Genomic DNA, 21,550 nt, shown 5'->3' with positions numbered 1-21,550 from the left:
AACCTTTTAGTGCAGGGTACAGGTACCTTGGATGCTCCTTGCTACAAAAAAGGCCTTACAGCACGACCAAGTAATCTAGCTGCGTGCTTAGTCTGTTGTTGTTATGAAACTGGGCTCCATGAGGTGCACTCAATGTTATTCTGCCAAGAGCGCTTCCAGTCAAAATGGCCGTCATTGCTTAACTTCAACTTTCAACAAGACATGCCCAAATAAGCGGCAGTGGCTGAGCTTTGCCCCCCAGCTGGGCGCATTCCACAAATGCACTTACCCGGCAATCCCTCTGAAGCGTTTTCATCAAAGCGTTGTAGGTTTCCGAATCAAAGTGCAGTCCTTCGTGCATGTCTTGCAGGAAGTCCAGGTCCTTGAACGTCGGGCACGTCTTCTCGCGCTCTTTCCTCGACGCCCGCCGCTTGTACGTCGAGCCTTTCAGGTCGTACATGTAGTGCATCCGCATGGCGCGCGGCAGGACATTGTTCATCACCACAATGCGAATGTTTATGCCCCCAGACTGGAGGCAGTAAAGTCCGTAGAACTTTGGCAAGAGGGTCCTGGGGTTCTGGTTCAGATTCTGAAAGGGAAAGAGAGTTTGGCTCAGTTAGGAAAAGCGCCACCTTCTGAGACAGTGTGAAATATTTAGGCTGCAATGCCTGTATCAGATCACAGGCGAGACATGTGGATATGGCCAAGGAAGCCGCAAGCAAAGGGGCTCAGGTTAAATATGAATTTCATCGACATAGCACACAAAGTATGTAAAAAAACGGACACAAAGTGGAATGATTTGATAAGGTTAAAACAACGTTTTTTGTATAATTCTGGCTGAAAATATCTGTTAGTGTGTTTAGTTTGCTATGTAGATAAGTGTTTGTTCAAAGAAAACTATATTAAAGCATAAGAAAAAGAAGTCCTCTATAACCTTTGAAATATTCTCTTAACTTGATCCCATTGTTTAATTTGTTTCTACAGCATGCACAGACTCTGTTTAAGATGTCTGCATATATCTGTGTTTTGTTTCACGTACCCTATTTGTATGTAATATGTGCACGTGTGTGGGGTGCGTGTGCATTCCACGTACAGCCTTTTAGTGATCTGCATATAGTTTTCCTTCCATTTCATGTGCTGTCTGTGTATAACATGTATGCTTTGTCACAAAGCCACTTGCGGTGACCGAGGATGGCCATGCATGAGTTGGGGTCAAAAGGATTTATTTTGGACTTCACAGAAAAGATGGGCAACTTAACGGCAAACAATAAAAGAAAGTCTTCTTGCTTTAAACGTATTCTATCCCAAAGAAAAGTCTTTCTGCAGCGTCTCTTCCCAGCGTCACTGCCAGGCTTTTGTACCCAATGCGTTGTTTGCCAACCCGTCTATATTTCCTAGAGGGTTTCTGCCTGTGGCCAAGTGGAGCCCGCCCTCTTGCTAAGGTTCCCAGCTTTGTCTCGGAAGGATCCGGAACGTGTCGCAGAGGCACGGGAGGGGGAGATTTGTTCCCCGGTGCTGCATTGCTTCCCTGTCCCCAGGGCCTGATCTGTTTTGCCAAGGCCATCTTACTTTCCTTTTCACTGAATCGCAGCTCACACTTACCTTGGGTTCTGCCTACATGCAGTAGTTCTGTCCCCCGAGCTGTCTGTGGGCGAACCTGATAGCTGTTCCGCCACATACTCTTTCCTCTCCCCACTTCCCAGAGTCCACTAACAGTTGGGTGTTGCCTCCCTGCCTGGCTCCTGGCCATGTACCTGCAAGGGAATCTTGGCCACATGTCTGTCTTCACTTTTCCTCCCTTATTCCAACTTCTCCTCTCATCCTGCAGAATCCTCTCCTTCACTCTCGGTGTCTCTTTCTTCTCCGTGATAGACCTCACACTCCCCTCCGACCACCTCAGCTCACAATGTTAATCAGCCTCCTTTGGCCCGCTAAGGTCTCTCTACCTCCACACTGCCACCTCCTCCTGCAACATCACTCCTCTCCATACCCACTCCTCCTCCTATACCGCTAGCTCTCTTCCCTCCCTCCCTCACAGCCTGCATCTCCCAACCTGCACCCCTCCTGTACCGTAACAGCTTCCCACATCTCCTGTCGCTGCACCTTCCGGTCTGTCTGCCTTGATCCTCTACTGCTCTAAACACCTACTCACTGCCTTTGTATATCATATGTGTCCTATTCTACGCAGTACCTCCTTTTCATATGTTTGCGTAATGTGTTGCTTCCATTGCATGTACTGCCTTTGCATGTGTTTTTTGGGCTCCAGTCCACGTGATGCGCATGTAAGTCATGTGGGGCTGTGTTTGTGTTCCTCTTCCACTTTCCTCCTTATTGCTTTTGTCCATCCATCCCTGCAATAAACTTAACATTTTGATCCTTGTCCAAATCTACCTCAAGGTACATCCAATGAAACAGTCTTCAAAATGTGTGCCGACCTCGCTACCAATTATTCGACTTAATACTGAAGAAATATTCCTGCAATATCTGTGATGCAAGTTGGTTAGGCCAATCAGTTCTGGAAAAGTCTGATTGGCAGCCAGGCTTCCACCAATCTCCTCGTCAGTAGAGTCAAAGGGCCGGATTCACAGACGTGTTTTATAATGTCACCATCCCATTGGAAAACGCTCTGTGATCAGGCCCAACGTGATTAGGCCGCTTGTTCTCCCTTTCGTTTTTTGGTTTGAATAAAACTTAAAATATTATTGGGGGGTCTAGAGGTGCTGCTCCTGAGTTTACTTCTCTTTTAATTTCCACTGCTTTTCTTGCATGTTAGTCATGGTTGGTGGCCAACTGGGGCAACTAGATAAGCGTAGCTCCCCTGAGTCACAGCACACGTATTCCGTCATGCCGCCATACGAACCATCTGTCAGGCGGTAAACAATTATCACCAGACAGCTGCTCCCGTTATGCTCTATCACATCCAGGAGAAGAATATTGTGCAAAGCCATATAAAATGTTAAATACAACTTTCATATGAGTCATGACATTATCAGTTCCTGCCCAGCGAGGATGAATTGATGCTTTTCCTGGGAAGAGGCTGCGGGCAAATGGAGCGACACAGACTGTGATGATTGGCTGTTTTTCTTGTGCACGCTCTGATTCGCCTGCAGCCTTCCAACGCACTAGCCTCTGGGGCTAGCGAAGAAGGCACAGCAGGAGAGCTGAAGCTGGTATAAGAGCACACAGAGCATTCATCTGACATCCATGAGAAACTTGCTGCCCCAGGTTCGAATCCCAGCAGGGTCGACTCAGCACTTTATGATTTTGATAATGTGAAATTCAGTACTGGTTCAGCTGTGCAATAGTAACTCCCAGCATCGGACTGCCCTATAGGCAGTGTTCCCTCTAAGCAGTGCGCATGTGCGCTTGCCCAGCTTCCTTCTGGGTGCCGCTCAGAAGAATTTTAGCAGCACACACAGACAACTCTCACCTATTCAAAAATATTTAATAAGGCACAAACCACAGTAATTGAAATTAGCTTTCTCTTAACACAAGCAAATAGTCTTAATAGTCTGCTAATTTGCATTACACTACTATGCAAGGGTGACCGTAAACACCTAAAATCCCTAAAAGCAAGATACACACATAAGAGGTTAAAAGCCAATATGAAAAACTGGTTCCATGAAAATAATGGGCCTCATTCCGAGTCCGGCGGTAAACCTGCCGGTGCTACCGGCGGGTTGCCGCCAGACTCAGAATAATTTACTGACACCTAACCTCCCAGTGCCACTGGCTCATTCCGAGTCTTGGGGCCTGGGAAGTCAGGTGCAGGTATATTTGTAAATCCCCATTCCCATAGAGTCCTATGGGACTCTATGGAAGTGAGGACACGGGAGCACCGGCACTGTTGCTAACGGTGCCGGTTCACCCTGTGAAAAGTCTGCCTACCATGACCGCTGCACCCGGCAGGGTCAAGCCTGTTGGGCACAGTGGCCCCGGCAGGCAGGTTTGTAGGTGAGCTTACCGGCACACTTGTTCTTGGACCGGCAAACTTATAATGAGGCCCAATGTTCCCTCCCCACCCATGACTCCTAAGCTTGATTCTACCACACTTTTACCTTATGACTCTAACTTCTGCCCCAGAACACATTAAGATAGTACCGGACAACCTTGACTCTTCCTCTCTTTGCTCTTGCGAAAGGTTAGCAGACGTGTACCTACATCCACTTGTTTTATGTTTGTTGTAATATGAATAATATGAATACTGTTCACGTGCCAGAATATCTGTTACTCATTGTGCCTTATCAAAAGCGTCACCCACACGATACAATCGAACTACCAGCTAAAATATCGGATCCTGACTCTAAGTAAGCTGGCTACCTGGGTGTGTAACCTTATCCCATGCTTCCTCTTCTTTGTACAAATGTCACGCAAGTGCTTTGAAGCGGCCCCTTTGCAAGTTAACGCATTATTAAACTCAAATATTAATTTGCCCTGTAAGCGTTTCGAGAAGACAAATGGATGCTCAGTATCTCCTACTTTAATTTAGCATTACTAACATTACCCCATAAGTGGAGAGCAACATTACAATATATCATTTTACTTTGCCTACAAGGGATAATGGGTATGGACTATGCCTGGGATTACTCGTCCATAGTATCAGGGCACTGGATATTCAGACAGGAGAATGCTTTTCACACAATCTACCTCGTTTCCACGTGTTAAGAGTTCCTTTGGGCATAGGCCTTTACACATTATTTGGTAACTCGCTTCTATGCAAAAACAGTTTCAGCGAGTTTTGTTTAATCCTACACAATGTTATAAGGTTGGGGTATGTTGCAAACAATCTTGTATGAACTGCAGAAGAATTGTGTAAACCAAGTCAGACGTTTCAGAAGTAGACTGAAAGAAACGTGTTGCTTGTTTGCTAAAGGATATGACATTCCAGTACCCGTCTAGACAACAGCACCTTCTTTGTCATTCTATGCTCAACTGCTGAGGGCTTTTCAATATAACCATGTGTTCTGTGTGTATCGTCTCTAGCATCCCCCGCCTCTTATTTAACTGATAAAGAATTACAGAAGAGGGATTCATAGTTACAGAAGAAAGCACTCAGTTGTATCTCTAATGAATTAATGCTATTAACTTAAAAGGCATATATATGTGATTTTCTTCAGCCGTGCTCCATAATAAACCTCAGTAAGGCTCTTATTTAATTTTATCTAGGCTATGGTGTGGAAGGGTGGGCAAAATTATAGACTTTATTATGTGCCCTGTCATTTAACTTCCCATGTAAACGGTATAAGCAGGGCTCTAATCAGATTTTGCTCCCTACTTGGAGTCAAATGATTTTTCAGGAAGTACAAAAGTAATTAGCTTTGTCAATAGGGATACTTTCTGCTTATTAAAAGATGTTCTTCCCTTTAAAATTCCTGTTGAGATCAGGCATTAATATTATTAGAGTGCCTTCCTATACCACTGCTCTACTAGTCACTAATTCGAAAAAATATCAGTGGAGCTTATTGGGTTGAAGCAACAAAATGTTAATTGTTTCTCATTTTTGTGGAGCACATTTTCATTTTTTAAGGAGTAAAAATGGATGGTGTATATGTCTTTTAGCTGGAATGCTGTTATTGCTACCCAAAGGACAACTTAATGTGGATAGTAAGCAGAGGCACAGGAATATATGATCATCATATTCTGAGGCGCAGTTATTCTGATGCAATTATCATCCTTACACAAATTATTAGAAGCATGTTCTCCTGGCCCTTGAATTACTTCAATAAAGTGGCACTTGAACTCCTATCAGCATGTTTTTTGACACATTGCTTTTAATTGCCATTAATCTATCGACAAATGTGTATTCTGTCTGAATTTGACAGCCACATCAGTTTATGACAAGAGATATTTGTGTTTTGTAGTACACATGAGTGATTTTCCAGTGGCATAAAATGTTTGCAAGGTTCTGTGGCAGATGTTACCGCCTTGGACTGGTTGAGGAGTTTTCTGTTTAATCACATATGACATACTCTATTTTAGCTTATGTGTTTGGAAAAAGGGTTGTAAGATTTGTCAAGAATTGCAGTGGCTATGAAGAGGAAATTCCTTTCCAAACTCTCTTCTGCAATGGTAGTTCACTAAACACGCATGCTCACAAAGTGGATTACCTCATTAGTCAGTTGCGGACATTGAAAATAATGTGCGCACAACGCAAACCAGATCCGCACATAGAGAAAAATAGTTAGAGGGAACATTGCCTATAGGACAACAGGGCAATGCCATCACCAAAAACACCAAATGCTAGTGTGGGCCAGTTTTTTGGGTCAAAGTAGGACACTTGTTTGGCCCATGTGTGCCAGGTTGAAAAGTTACTTCACCAGCGGCCAGTAGTTTTGACCATTGTTGCTGAATAAATATTCTTTAAAATGCACATGTGATCAAAAAGCTCCCCCTTGGGTACCACTCTAACCGCCTGTCACAAAAGAAATGAATTGCCATTAGCAACCGTGGGCCACTTTTTAATTAGTGCCCGAGACAACTGTATGCCCCAATCCGACCCTGGTAACTCCTATTCGAAGTGGCAAGATACAATTCTGATTGTGGTGTGCGTGATACACATGGCAAATATTATGATTATATTATTAAAGTAATACAGCTCATTAAAGAATGCTTTGGGGTTTCAGGGACCCCCATCCCTCTCTGCAGCCGTAGAACCATCAGTGAAGAGACACTGCAGGTGTCCTCTTCTGCAGTCGCTGCTCGAGGGTGGCAAGGCGATGAAGGATTTTTAAGAAGCTGCTGGAAACACTTCAGGATCTCCCGTCCTTGTCCTTGGCAGTACCTCAACAACATGCGTAGTGGTTTTATAGAAATGTCCGGTCACTGCAGCGGTAGTCCCCTGGACTACCTTGCCATTGCATTTGCCTTTCTCTTCACAGTACTGCAAGGGTTTCTTCCCCAACTGTTGGCCAAGTGTCCACCTTTCCTTTTACCAAGCAGCAGTATCCCAGGAGGAGCTGTAAACAAATGTGCAAGCAATTTCCACAATCACCCCTGCAGAGCCATCACTGGCTCTGGGGCCCCGCCTCCCGTTGGCCCCTTTAGCCCTAGGATTCTAGCATTGGGTGGACACTCTGGGGCCTCACATTGTTTGCTCATGTACACACTAACTTAGACTGTTTCTGGTCCCATGTTCCCTCAATAGTACTCACTTGCAGGACAAGAAGCACTCAGGATCCCGCCCTCTGTGGGAGTGGTTGCTGTTAGCGGTTTGGCACTGCAGACCTATACTCACCATGTAATATCCCGGCAGCAGCTTCTGGAGGAACTCGGCCTCTTTGTGCTGAACCGTTTTGATGATGAACTCATCGTCGCTCGTTACAAAAAATATGGATCCGCTGGCACCAGGGTTGGACAGCTCTATCAGAGGCTCGTTGCAGATGGAATACTAGAACATGGACAAAAGGAGGGATTTAAGTCTTTGGAAAAGGAAGTAAGTCTGGAAAAACAGAATGTTTCTTTGCAAGACCAAGTATACCGCCCTCCCCATTATTTGACAAGTTGTTCAAACGGGTCCTCATCCAAAGCAAAGGACACATATTGTATATAACTGTATGCCCTGAACCCCTTACATGTCCACCCTGTCCAGGAAGAAGTCCAACAGCCATTCCACAACAAACCACAAGGGAATCCTCTCCACTTCCTTCCGCATCCATTGCACCACCACACAATCTACTGCACTGAAGGAGGATAGACCAGCCCCTTCTAATTGAACATGTTCTCCCAGTTTCCATCGAAGGCCAGGGCCTAGCCTTTAACTGCGCACTTGGAAGTGCAGGACTGTCATTGATTGAAGGCCCTTTGTGTTCTGGTGGAATGCTTTCCTCATGCACTGCCAGATGGTGAACCGCGATGCATGCTACATGTCGTGAAAGCTCTGCCTCCATAGTACTGGCTTTCAGATCAATTTTTAGGCTTGAACCCTAGCCTGCCTACTGTCATGACTCAGTGCAATGCCGAGTCCCAGGACACTGGTTGGAACAGAAGGTGCAGTAGTGCCAAAAAGCACACTGTTCTTGAACTAACTCAAGCATTCTGGGACAATACACCGCGATTTGCAAGGAGCATGTTCGCCTGTGCTTTTTATTTGTTTATGTCGGTGTGCCGTTGAGCGTTGCCTTGGTAACTCCAGAGCGCCTCTCTGCCTGGCTGATGGTGTAAAGGTGGATGTGTAGATTGGCTGCCGTTGAGATGTGGCTGAGGCTGATCAGTAATACGACCAAAGGCTGATGCCCTCCATCCAGTAACGCGTCCATCAATCCGGTCAGTTAGAGGATGAAGGCAATGCTGGGAGCATAGGCTCATTGTCAGGTATCCCAATCTTCAGGGCATGAAGCCAGCTTCTTCAGAGGCCGGGTGTTAAGGGGTCCCAGAAGGCAGTAAGTGCCCACCACTTACCCTAGGCCAGAGTGGGAGTGTATGTGTATCAGTGATTGCCCAGGCCTAATGTGCACAGATGGGGCGGATTCTGACTTTAAGGTACTGAACTGTTGGGGAGTTATGAAATACAATTTTTCAAAAACATTTCTTGTACAATTTAGGGGGAAACCAGGATATTTGGTGGGACGTAAAAGCTACTGAATTATAGAAGACGATGTTCAAGAACTTCAGCTTTCGGGAAACGAGGAGTCATTTGGGAGAGCCATGACAAGGCAGTTGCTAAGGACAAGGATACTCGTCCTGAATTCCCATAAGAAATCATTGTAGACTCCACCCGCTCGCGCAGTCGGATGGTAAATGGAGGGCTGAAATTCCCATGAATATAATATTAAATCCAAGCAAAGTCTGCACCTTTTTCTGGTTGAATGCAGTGGTGCAGTGCAAAGTCCAGAAGGGGCAGATTTAAAGGGGCCCTCCCGCAGTGTTTGCTAATATCAAGTACTTTGCTTTTATGGGGGTGTGGGGCGGGTTCTGGTGTGGCCTGGAACTCTTCTTACTTTCTTGTGCAGGTCAATAAGCAGGAATCATTGGGGGTGGCTTTGAGTTATGCAGGGCTCACTGTTTCTAGGGTCTGGCTCTCTGATTCGCCTGCATGGGTCAGCAGTGTTTTAATTCAGTGCTTGATGTCATAGCTGCTTTATGTGCTGTGGATCTATCTGGGACTTAGCAATTAGGGCAATTAGGTTCCGCATCCATGATCCACTTTTGTATAGTGGTCCTAAGCAACCACCACAAGCCATCCAACTACATTCCCAGCGGTCACAAACAGCGGAACTAAAGAGCACCTGATTAGGTTGGTCGATTGCACGCACGTTCAACCACATGCAATCACGCTGAATTGTAGGGATAGAAAGGTAGTGTGAGAAAAGAGATGCAATTTAATGTAGTAGCTCCAGCACCCTTAGTCCACAAGCTCCGTCCCGTTGGCAACCTATCTGTGGGCTAAATGAAGGCACTGGCTAAATGAAGGCAGTGCAAGATGGGCACACGCTCTATACTGCCACGCCACCCTTACACATGCTCAATGATTAACCCTCAACAACCACTGGGCATGAAGTAATTCAGGCCCACAATGCGCTGGCAGAGCTGGAGTGGGCAGAAGGGCAGTCCCCCTCCCTTTCAGATCCCAATGTGCCCTTCCTCACCCACAGCGTACTGAAATGGTATGGACCGGTGCCCCATGAGAGGTCTTAACCCACATCTGGCTTGAAAAACTTGCCTCCTGCACTGAAAAACTGAGCATAAGCATCCCAGAAATAACCTTGAGCCTGAAGCTGAGGAGAGGAAGGTTGTATTCTGGGACATATGAAGGTGTATGTCGATTAGGGATCATTATACAAGTCAGTGTTCTTACTCCATGGCTTAGCTCTTTCTGATTCTAATTAAATGGCAACTAACTCCAAAGTATAAAAGGACTACAATGATATGATAGGTTATTTATAACACGCTAAATACCCAGCGGTTTCTAAGCGCGGACCCAGGGATCGAACCTGTGTTGCTCTGTGTCGTCTTGCTTCCAAGGCGAGCACGTTGCCCCTGAGCTATCCTCCCGGGATAAGGTGACAGTGCAGGTGCGATGAGTTATTGTTTTGGAGCGGGGATCCAGAGAATGGTCTAGCAGACTTCCTATTCGAAGGAGAAACCTTTAAATGCCTCAGGTTTGGGTTGATTTTCGTGTGTCCAATTTTGTCGCAAGATAACTGTTAAAAAACTAAACGCTCGCAGTTCACAACTAAAGTTGTGCTGCAGCGTTTCGTTTTTCATCCATTTCGGCCACCTTCCCCACAGTTTCGTAATGCGCCCTGAGGCCTGCGTGCATGTGGCGCAGTATATAAAAATTCAAATAAATAAATAAATCCCTGTACCATCCCCAACCCACCCCTCCCCTTTCCCTAAAGTGTATTCAGTGAGTCCAATCCGCCACCCTCATGTCCTTTTTAACTCAGCCACCCCAGCTGCGCTTAACATTCACGCCAGTACATTCACCCCACCCAATACACACACCACCACCCCTGCCCTAAACCCCCTCCTTACCTTCCATACCGCAGCCTCTTTCCTGTCTACGCTGTGTGCAGTAAATGCATGAGCAGTCCCCGACAAGCCACCGTTCGATGAAAGCGGCCTGTCAGGAAATTCTTCATGACAAAAGCGGACAATCCCAATACCCCATTAGTGCGAAACATAAGCATGATTCGGTGGTTAATGGTAGTCAAGAAGGCTGATTTACAGGGGCAGTTCCACCATGTATGATAAAGAGTAGGGAAACGCTTGGAACTCCCAGGAAACCGCTTGATTCAGAGTGAACAATCTGATTGACTGCGTGTTCGAGCTAAAAATGGGTAGAATTTGGTTGATAACTGAATTCTAAAATGACTTTGGGAATAAAGTATGGGTGAGTATGCAAGCTTGCTTTACTTCTGAAAGCTTGTGGAGTTCACTCAGTGATGGAGCTGAGGCCATGATCACACTAAAGGAAGCCTGGCTTCCAAGTCAAGAGCATCAATCTAATATAGGTAAATCTAGGAGTCCCTAACGAACCAGGTTCAATTGCGAAAACCTATTGATTCCAATGTCTAGGGACAGACTTAGTACAATATTATCAAACACGGAACACCCACATACATCGTCTAATCATCATAGGTGACCTCTGGTTATTATAAAGATACACACTTGCTAAGGTGTTATATATATATAAAAAAATACAGTTTTTATTTAGTTAATCATCAAACATTTAATATAAAACATTCTTGTTTTTTTACATAAACAGGATTTTCATAAAAAAATGATTTCCACTTTATACAAAAAAGGTTTCTTCGTGTTTCACCCTTTTCATTGGATCAAGATCATGAACACATATATTACCATAAATGTACAAATAGACACCACCTTTTACCAGTGAAATTCATTAACACAACAATACATATATCCAACATTTACAAACAACATCTGTTGTGTTTTTCAATAAGACCCAATAAGACCCAACATGTTTCTGTCAAAACCACCAAACTGCTTAATCAAAACCACCAAACTGCTGAATCAACACTAGACTTTGGGACAGTGTCAACACATTACACTTTTCTAGCTTGTGAGAACTGTCATAGTATGGTAATATCTAAATGTATTTTTTAAACTTTGAGTCTCTGTTGGGCTGTGCGCTATTGCTTTAACATCCTGGACAAAAAGAACCTCAGCCAGAACTATTTGGGAGCGTAAGTGGGTATAGCTGGAAAAGGAGGACTGCAATAAATCTGAATTCATATAATGTGTCCACATTTTTCAAAAATAAAATGCTGTCTCAGCGACCTCATAACCTAAAGCAGATGTTTGTTCTGCATGTCCCCCAGCTGAAGGTTCCGGAGTTCACTTCGGGATCAGGTTGCCCACTTGAATTCCTGACCCAAGGAAGAGGACATTCTTCGGCCTACATTAAAACCTCCTCTTCCTGGTGGAAGATGTTCTAGTGGAGGCCTGCATCATTTTCAAGAGTGAGAAAGAGAACAATGTGAGTGGCTGGAAGCACTCAGTGGCCTAGAGAAAGTAAGGATAGGATGATAAAGCGTTTACTCTCGGTCAGGGCGCCATCAGTGGCGAAACTAAAGACATGACCATTCTCAACTGGAGACGTTCAACTTTCTCCTGCGAATCTCAGTTTAAGGAATAAGATTTGACCAGTGGTTGTCTCCCGGGGAAACTGTGTTGGATGTTTCAAATGCATCTAAATTAATAAAATGAGAAGAAAGTGATGTATCCTGGGCCATGTAAGTAAGACAAGGAGCAGCAACCCGTCTGACACAGGTAGGAGCAAAAGTAAAAGGATGCTCTTTATTCTTGGTTACAGCATACAGGTTAGAGGTGGCAGAGCAGGGTCTGAGCATCTACTCTGGTTCCGATCTTAACTCCAAGGCACCAACTGCCATTCTTCGAACCTCCAGATCTGCCAGGATCTACACACCTCACCACATTCCAGAAGGCCTCCCAATGCAATCAATACAATACATCTCCTTCCTTGAAAACCAAATAGTTGTGAAGGTTTGACCGGACACCAGCCTTCAACATGCCAGGACAAACAAAATAAAATAAACCCAAACTCTTCCTACCCTGGACTGCCACTCCATAGTACAAATTTTGCCACACAGACAACATTTCATAACAACATTCGCAACCACCAAGGAACTGAACCTCCTTCTGCCAGGGACAGCCACTCCCTGGCCACTGGTCTGCCGCATCTGAGTACATACCTCACCCCACCAACGGGTGCGTATCTTGCCCAATGACTTGACTCGTGACAGTGAAATGTTCTTGCCTGAGTAGGAAGTATCCGCCCAGCACACTCCACTTTCTCTTGCATCATGTTATATATGTGCAACTGGTTCTCTTAACAGAATTCTGATGCCCCTGGGTTTGGGCGCTTTGCAAATGTGCAAAATAAATAAATAAATAAATAAATAAATAAATAACATTGGCCACAGCAGTATCCTAAGGCATCCCTATTTCAGAACAAATACATACAACATCCACATGACAAACTACCTACACTCTTACTCTCATAAGAACACACATAAAAGAAACAGAAAGTAATAAAACTTCTACCACCAATATTCCACCCTCGACAACTGAAAACAGAAGCTCCACTTTACTGTTTGCATGAGCGAGCCCATCACGCTCTCTGGCACACAAGAACACTGTAGTTGAACCATGTCTCGGGAGGATAGTTCAGGGCAAGAACACTGTACTTGAACAATGTTTCATCTATTTATTTGGGAGAGAAATGAGACACTGCAAGTCTTACAGGAACTCTTGTTCTCAGGCATCAGCTTGCCTTTCTGGTGGAACCAGGCCTGGATTGCATAGGGTTCTGCATTTGTACAGCATTTTACAGGAACGGTGAGGAACAGGACAGGCTCCGTGTCTGGCCAGCTCTTTGTTAGTTAGCACCAAGCGATGCAGTGAGTTACCTTGAGCTATAAGACACATGGGAGGGGCCAGGCGGTGGGCTGCCCTTTTAAGATCAAAAGCATTTGCTATGATTCAAAGTTCCTGTACTTTTTCATCAATTGTTTGTTCGATTTCGCTGTTGAGCTCTACAAACTTTGCCTGCCCTATTCCGCAGGAGCTTTCTTGCTGTTCCCAATGACAAACAGAATTCTGCGCCGCCTCACAGCTGTGCCCTGCCACTGCAAATTGGAACGGAGAAGGCTGCCTTCCTCAACCGCCTCTTGGCTCGCTTAATCTTCTCGCTCGCCTCAGCTGGCACTGTGAACGCTGCGCAGTGTATTATTAGATCAGAGATAAGCGGTTCACAGGTGTGCTTCGGCTCTCTCTGTACTTGGAATTAAGAGTTCGAATGGTAATGTGACTTTTGAGGAGCACAGTGCCTTTTCCGAATGCTCCGAAATTGGATCAAAGGGTCAAGCTGGTGCGAGACAGGTTTCTGCTGGGAGAGCAAGAGAAACGGAAGCAAGTCCCTAGTTTGCTTCCATTCCTTTGCTGTCCAGTTAGATGGATGGCGTGCATGTCCTCTGCCAATATTGCACTTTTCGTTTCTTCCATGCAGCTGCCTAACCCTATGAAGTCACCCTGCATTGCTTGGAAGGAGGCGGGCATGAAAGGCCGACCCTAACATTGACACACGCTGTGGTCTTGAGCCCATGCCTGTTTGTGGCACTTTGCATTTTGTTGAAAAAACCAGAGAGGGTCATGAATACGGCCATTCACACAGTGCACTGAGGAAAATGGACGTCACAAAAAGATTCAATGACCCAGGAAACATTCAAAGAAATGGCAATGGGCCCCAGCCTGCATGGCTTTATGGCAGTGGCAACAGGCCTTCCTGAGTATGTGCTTTCATAAAAGGCCCTGAGATTGGCTCCAGTCGAATTGTGACGTCCATTGGCGTTTGCGTCCTTTACACAATGCAATCTAACAACGAGCCATCCTCTGGGACACGGAAAACGAGGAAGAGAGACACAGAACCTGACGTTCGGCCAGTGTGCACATTTCTCTAACACCACTTCATCTCGTAGACCTGTGCCACCAGCCGCAAAGAGGACCAACCACCCATGAGAGGACCGACCGCCCATGAGATGATCTTACTAGTTGGTGCATGCCTGGGGGTCATAGTCAGCTCTGCATGCCTTTTTATGCACGCGGTCCAGTGGAGTGCTGCCAGTAGCAGCCAAACCGCTGGGAAACAGGTGTCTTGGCCCCGTGTAGCCTTGGAGTGGAGGAATGATTTACAAGAAACACTTTCCGCCGCCCCATTCAAACATGGCAGGACTCCAATGGACATCGGCACACAAAAACAAATGTTTGCATGAACCCGTGCGCATGCTAATGGGTTCCTTCGCCGAAAGCGCGGCTCTTTTAAACGGAAGCAAAACCTCCAGACGCCCCCTCGTTACCGTATTACGTAAAGGTCAGATGTCAATGGGAGGGTGCAAAGGGAGCACGTTTCCTACAGACCTATGAGGAGAGACGGTTCGGCCGCTGTTGAAGGTTTACTTAGAAGTATATATATAAAATACGCTACAGTACAGATGTCTTTGTCCAGAGGAGTGCGGTTTGCCCGTGGGTTAGTAAAATGCTGCTTTGGGGCCCAAAGGAAGGTAGCGGGACCCCAAGCAGCTTTCAGATATCTGCTAAGAATCATTCTGTGGGAATCCGGAAAGCCTGCATGGCGCGTATCATGGCCCTTTAACTGCCACCCTTCTGTAGGTAGGCAATAGCCTGACCCGTGCGAACGCGTACGCTCGTTGCCAGCCTCTCCTGGCAGGCCTCGGGCTGACCCCGAATCTCTCCAGCACGGTGCTTCCAGGTCAAGGTTAGACGAAGGTTTGTTCGCAATAACACGTCCCGGATAAAGTGCATAAATTGGGCAATTACCACACAAGCGCTCTCATTTAGAATCCAATCAGCGAGATTCACATGGGCTTTTAAATCTAATTATTCCACTCTGCAGAAATAATTGCCATAACCAGCGACGGTATTATGGTTACTAAAATATCAATTATCGCAGCGGCGCTTCGCAGCCTTCACTTCGAGTCTAATGAAATAAAAATCTGATAACAGAGTTTAAATCCATTTAGAAAGTTGGAAGTCCAACTCTTTTTTTTAAAGCCCTGAATGTTACATAGGAAGAAGCCTTGTGTTCCCTGGTGGGGCCTAGGAACATATTTTCTACCACTGATCCGAAGCAGTTTCTTACTGCAGGTATGAATGTTTCATAGGAAGAAGCCCGTCTTCCCTGCTGGGGCGTAGGAAGACGTTGCCTACCACTGATCCGAAGCAGTTTCTTACTGCAGGTATGAATGTTTCATAGGAAGAAGCCCGTCTTCCCTGCTGGGGCCGAGGAACCCATTTTCTACCACTGATCCGAAGCAGTTTCTTACTGCAGGTATGAATGTTTCATAGGAAGAAGCCCGTCTTCCCTGCTGGGGCCGAGGAACCCATTTTCTACCACTGATCCGAAGCAGTTTCTTACTGCAGGTATGAATGTTTCATCGGAAGAAGCCTGTCTTCCCTGCTGGGGCCTAGGAAGATGTTGCCTACCACTGATCCAAAGCAGTTTCTTACTGCAGGTATGTATGTTTCATCGGAAGAAGCCCGTCTTCCCTGCTGGGGCCTAGGAACACATTTTCTACCACTGATCCGAAGCAGTGTCTTACTGCAGGTATGAATGTTTCATAGGAAGAAGTCCGTCTTCCCTGCTGGGGCCCAGGAACACATTTTCTACCACTGATTCGAAGCAGTGTCTTACTGCAAGTATGAATGTTTCATAGGAAGAAGCCTGTCTTCCCTGCTGGGGCCTAGGAACACATGTTCTACCACTGATCCGAAGCAGTTTCTTACTGCAGATATGTATGTTTCATAGGCTGAAGCCCTGTCTTCCCTGCTGGGGCCTAGGAAGACATGGGGCCTCATTACAAGGTTGGAGGTAGCCTTGCTGGTAAAACCGGCAAGGCTACCTCCAAACTTGAACGAAAATCTGGCACCCGCGAATGGGCAATTACCAGGGTATTCCCCCCAGACGGACCCGGTAATTGCCTGTAGCACTAGCACAGTTAATTACCGTGCCAGTGCTTCAGGGAAGCTGTGCTTGCGTGTGCCTTTCATTCCGCCAGGTCAGACCTGGCGGATTGAAAGGCACCCGCGAGCACAACTCAGAGTTTGCCGGTCCGGATACAACGGTACCAGTAAGCTTACCAGTACCGTTGTATCCGGACCGGCAACCTTGTAATGAGGCCCATTGTCTACAACTGACCCACACCAGTGACTGCTGGTAGGAATGTTTCATAGGAAGAAACCCTGTCTTCCATGGTGGGGCCTAGGAAGACATTGCCTACAACTGATCTGAAGCAGTGTCTTACCAAGTAGTCGTCCGGCTTGATCCCGAAGAGCTCTCTGAAGTAGCGGAACGCCAGTGGCGCGTAGGTCTTGAACCGGAAGTCTGGGTAGTGGTGTGCAGGCGTCAGGTTGCTCCCTTCACTAAACAATTTGGAGAAAACAAGAAAAGGGAGAAGAAGAGAATGTAAATTTTATCCTTGCAAAATGGAAGGAAAATATGCAGCAGAACCAAGCATACACACACGTTTCAGCAAAGGACAAGGGTTAAGGGGATAGTGGTTCGAACCCCCACTCAGCAGAAAGAAGTATGTATTAATATCAGCCCATTCCATCTCTAATATTTTCCAACATATAACTTATCCTCAACCCAACATATGGGTTCCTAAAACGTTTCCAGCGATTGGGAACAGGGTAAGTAAATAACATTGGCATGCCAGCCCACCTGTGGGATTGGCTGCCACTTTTGGGCAGCGCTTCCCACCCTCAAAACACAAAACAACTTTTGCAGCTGAACAATAAGTGAACAAAATAATTTTTAGTGTCACAGTGGACCCAACACCCCAACTCCTGCCTATTAATATATGAACTTTGATCCAACAGGCTACAGGGGCACTAGGCTGGGCTATAGAGTTCTAAGAAAGAACCAGAAGGCCAATACTGAACCATAAACGGCGTACACCCTTGGTGCCATGCTGGTGTTCAAACACATCACTTTCCATTGCAGCCTAGGGCTCCTTTTCCACCAGCACCCTGTCCACGGCTGCTAATTGAATCACGGGGGGTGCAATCACTCCCTCCATAGTCTTAATACATTGATAGAAGTCTCACATTAGTATAACACAGTGTCTATCAAGCCTTAAGCAAACATCTGTTTGATTTTACATGTGATTTACTGTTGTTTTATCAATTGTTTTGTTGTTTTGTTCTATAGAGCTTTAAACGTTCTCTTATTATCTATTTGTTTGAGACAATGCTGTCTCGCACGGCAACAGCTGGGAGATCCCTAAATAGCTGTCTCGTTAGCCATTAAGTGTTGTCACCATGTTTTGTCATGTATTGATGTACTAAGATATAATTAATACATCTACACATTTTTTTGATGTGCACTTGAGTCCACAAGGATGAGTGTCCTTTAGAAATATTGTGTAAAGGAGGGAATGCTGTTCACGAGCCCCCCCTCTTAACTGGTTCTAGGTTCTTTGTATGCATTAGCTTTACTCTTTTGTTCCAACACTCGAATACCGTTTTAAGTACGTTAACAGATGTTGGGAGCCCACTTACGTAATTTGCCAATTGAATGCCACTTCTTGCTCTGGAATTCGATGTTAGCCCTGGGCAAGTTTGAGCATGCATACCTTTTTCTTTTTTTGTTGGTGCCATTACCACACAGCATATCTGCATTTGCAGGGCGCTTTTGGGGGAAAAGGTTTACACTTTAAACAGGGAAGATGTCCAAGGAAGGAGGCGTTAAGCCAAGTAATGGCCGGATGCTTTGCAGAAGAGGAGAGAGCTTCGAGTCGCTACGATACTTTCTGAAGTCATGCGCAAGGTGTACTCGGGAAGACAGCGAGTCTCAAAGAGTTGAGCCCTCACTGTGCAGAGCCTGAATAAATTTCTAGCTCACCGAGGGGAGAGAGGGTTTATTGGGGGAATGCCAACTTTTGGCATTTGGTCAGTTTGCAAGGGAAACGCAATTGGCATTGCAGGGCTTTGTGTGTGAGGCATGGAGTATCTCTGCATAAGGATTACTGTGCGTTGGGGACTGGGCTCACACTGAGACCCAGCCGATCCTCTGTGAATATTCTATGGAAACAAGTAGCGAGGCAGCCATAGGACTGGTGTCACAGACATGTCACAGACAATGCCTCCTCACCTCTACACCAGTACGCATCAGTATATAGGGCCCATGGCACTGTAATGTGTTGTGGAAAATTAAATGAGCACCAACGCCCAATATGCATTGAGTACTTAGTGATTAAAGCATACAGCACTTTTCTCACAGCCTTATTTGTCAAATATGAAGATGCACGTTCTTATGCTACCAAAATGCCTTTTTGGTTTTATGCAAAGCAACCAGGGTTCCCACTTCCTTTCTCTCGGGAGGTATTTTCGAAAGAGTACCATAGGAGTGTACCAGACTGTCCATCTTGGGATGATACCAACCAGTGTATATGCTTACTCTAGGGTTTAATAATGTGTTTTGCTGAGAAAGACAAGTACAATATTTTTAATCTGACGAATATATATCTATAGTAAGTGTTTATTGGAAATTAACATTGTTACATTTTAAAAGGAGATATTTGACAATGTTAGTAAAAGTAAATCATTTCCTTTTTTAACAGCTTTCTTTGTAAACCAAAACATATCTTTTTCTCTGCTTGCGCTGCTGTCGGCCACTGCTGGCGTGGCGGTAGCAAACATACACCTGACAAAGCAACTCTCCCTTGCAGAGGGTGACCGAAACGCAGACAAAATGGCTGGGCGGCGGGTGGGGGGGAGAGAGAGAAAGAGAGAGAGAGAGAGAGATAGAGAGAGAGAGAGAGAGGATTAGCAAATGATACGCTGGGTACTTAAACACAAAAGGTCACGAGACAGTCTTGTCGACAGCTCCACCGGTTCAAGGAATGCCTTCTAAAGAGGATAGGAGGATAGCTTAACGGCAACGTGCGCACCTTGGAAGCAAGACGACACGAAGCAACACAGGCTTGATCCCCGGGTCCGCACTTAGAAACCTCTGGGTGTTTAAGCGCGTTATAAATACGCAACTAAAAAAACAAACAATTCCTGTAACAGCGCCTCGATGCCCGCGGGCTCTGTGAGCGCTTTAAAAAATGCAAAATAAATCAAAATAAATAAAGAGCACACGGTTTCGGCACTCAGTTTCTATGATTGTTTCTCCAGAAGGCGTCAAGGCTTTCCACTCCTCGTCTGTGTGCAAGTCTCCTCGATGCCACACCACTGAGTTGTTCCTCCTCCCTCAATCCCTCCTGATTGGGGTCTCACTGGTACCCCTGCCTTGGGCTAGGCATGCCCTCTCGTTCCTCCTTGTTGTTGCTAGCTCCTGGCCTCATGTACCCCCTCTTGTCTACTAACACCCTCCCGATGAATTCCACTCAACAAGCTCTGCTGCCTTCCAGCCTTACTCCCACCTCATGTTGCCTCCTTCCAACCACCTTCCATTGTCTCCTGTCCTGTCCCCCGTATTCTTTACTGTCTCCAAACTCCTTCTCTGCCTTGCTTCCAGAATCACCACCTCACCCCAAACTCCAACCACAACCTTCTCCTGAAGCTCACACCTCTGCTTCCTGGAACATCCCTTTTATTTTACAGCGGGTCCTCCCACAAGAGGACGTGGCTCTCTGACAAGGACGTTAAAAGGCTAGTAGCATTTTTCAGAAGCATTTAAAGGATAGTTCCGGGACTTTTTTTTTATTGTCCCTACGGTTCGGCCATGTGTTTTTAAGCATAAATCGGTAGATCGTAGAAAACTTTCCTATGGACCTTACCCGACTTTTCGTCCATTAACGCACTCGAAATCAGCCGCCATTTTCTGATAATCCTATCATTTCCCCCCATCGCCCTGGCTCACCTGCTTTTGCGGCACTAAATCAAATCCCCCGCCCCTGAAACAGACTTTATCAAAACATTCATATTCCCCGCCTCTATCCGTGACGTGACTGTGCTGCGTAGGCAAACGCGCCCAGGCGTCTTCTACGCGACTCCACACAGAACCCGGAAACCAACACAGATTAGCTCACAACACAGCGCGCCACAATTCGGAATATGAAACTGTACTTTTAAATCAAACCGCAAGATTGTAAATTTGGTAAAGTACATTTATTTGACATCAAATGTTTAGAGAATATTCAGCGATTTGCATTTTTATTTGCTCACGTTCCAAAAAGTTCGTTTTGAGGCACGCGATGTTCCTTTGCTGTACACAGGGTTTAGATCATCTCACAATGCAGCGCCACAATTCGGAATATGAAACTGTGGTTTAAAAGCAAACGGCAAGATTGTACATTTGGCAAAGTACATTTATTGGACATCAAATGTTTCGAGAATATTCAGCGATTTGCATTTTTCTTTGCTCTCGATCCAAAATAGTTTGTCTTGAGGCAAGCGATGTTCGTGTGCAGTACACAGGGTGTTGGTTTACGATAAAATAAGCTCTTCGGTCGCACTGATAATCGCATGGCTGTTCCAACAACGAGGCACTAGGCCACCACAACGGTCTGTATGTTGCATCTAGCCGTTAGTACCGCGTAAGGGCATACTTGTACTTGGCGATCGTCCCATAAAATGGTCAGGGTGGTAACGTTGTTCACGCGGAGAAGCAACTGGCGGTTATAAAAGCCATCCGCCGGTGTCTGGTACTCGTGACACATACAATAATGAAGGATGTACCTGTTTTAAAAACATAAAAAATGAAATTAGTCTCACCATCAGATCTTTATTAAAATTATTCATTTTATATATTAGGTCGGGAAATTATTTCATAGCTAGGACAGTGCAACTGGGTATTATACGTCAATGGGGGGGCTGTAGGATACTGAGACAGTCCCCCAGTGCAGGGGTTGACAGGGAGGCAGTGCAGGTGGAGAGTGGAAGGGCCCAGGACCGAGGTCGCAGACAGTGGACCAGTTGTAGCAGGGGAGAGGGAGAGAGAAAGCAGAAGCAAAGAGGAAGGTTTTGAGGTGCTTCCGTAAAAGGAGATGGTTCTCCTCAAGATAGTGCGCGGTACAAAACAATATGCCACATAGAACGAACAAGTACAACTGAACCCGTC

The 21,550-nt window shown here is 45.7% G+C and overlaps 1 protein-coding gene across 3 annotated transcripts in view; it reads right to left on the bottom strand.

The window, feature by feature from the left end:
• Positions 1 to 21,550, bottom strand: part of PIP5K1B (phosphatidylinositol-4-phosphate 5-kinase type 1 beta) — a 792,190-nt gene that overhangs the window by 300,513 nt on the left and 470,127 nt on the right. For all 3 annotated transcript variants that reach the window (XM_069625767.1, XM_069625768.1, XM_069625766.1), the window contains 3 exons: positions 16,785 to 16,902; positions 7,214 to 7,366; positions 269 to 568 (listed from right to left, as the gene is read on the bottom strand). In XM_069625767.1, the coding sequence (XP_069481868.1) occupies positions 269 to 568; positions 7,214 to 7,366; positions 16,785 to 16,902 (571 nt within the window). The remainder of the gene's footprint in view (positions 1 to 268; positions 569 to 7,213; positions 7,367 to 16,784; positions 16,903 to 21,550) is intronic.

The sequence above is a fragment of the Ambystoma mexicanum genome, chromosome 6p (genome assembly GCF_040938575.1).
Source record: "Ambystoma mexicanum isolate Mex_15411 chromosome 6p, UKY_AmexF1_1, whole genome shotgun sequence".
In the NCBI taxonomy this organism is placed as follows: domain Eukaryota; kingdom Metazoa; phylum Chordata; class Amphibia; order Caudata; family Ambystomatidae; genus Ambystoma; species Ambystoma mexicanum.
This window is presented reverse-complemented; position numbering and strand designations above follow the sequence as displayed.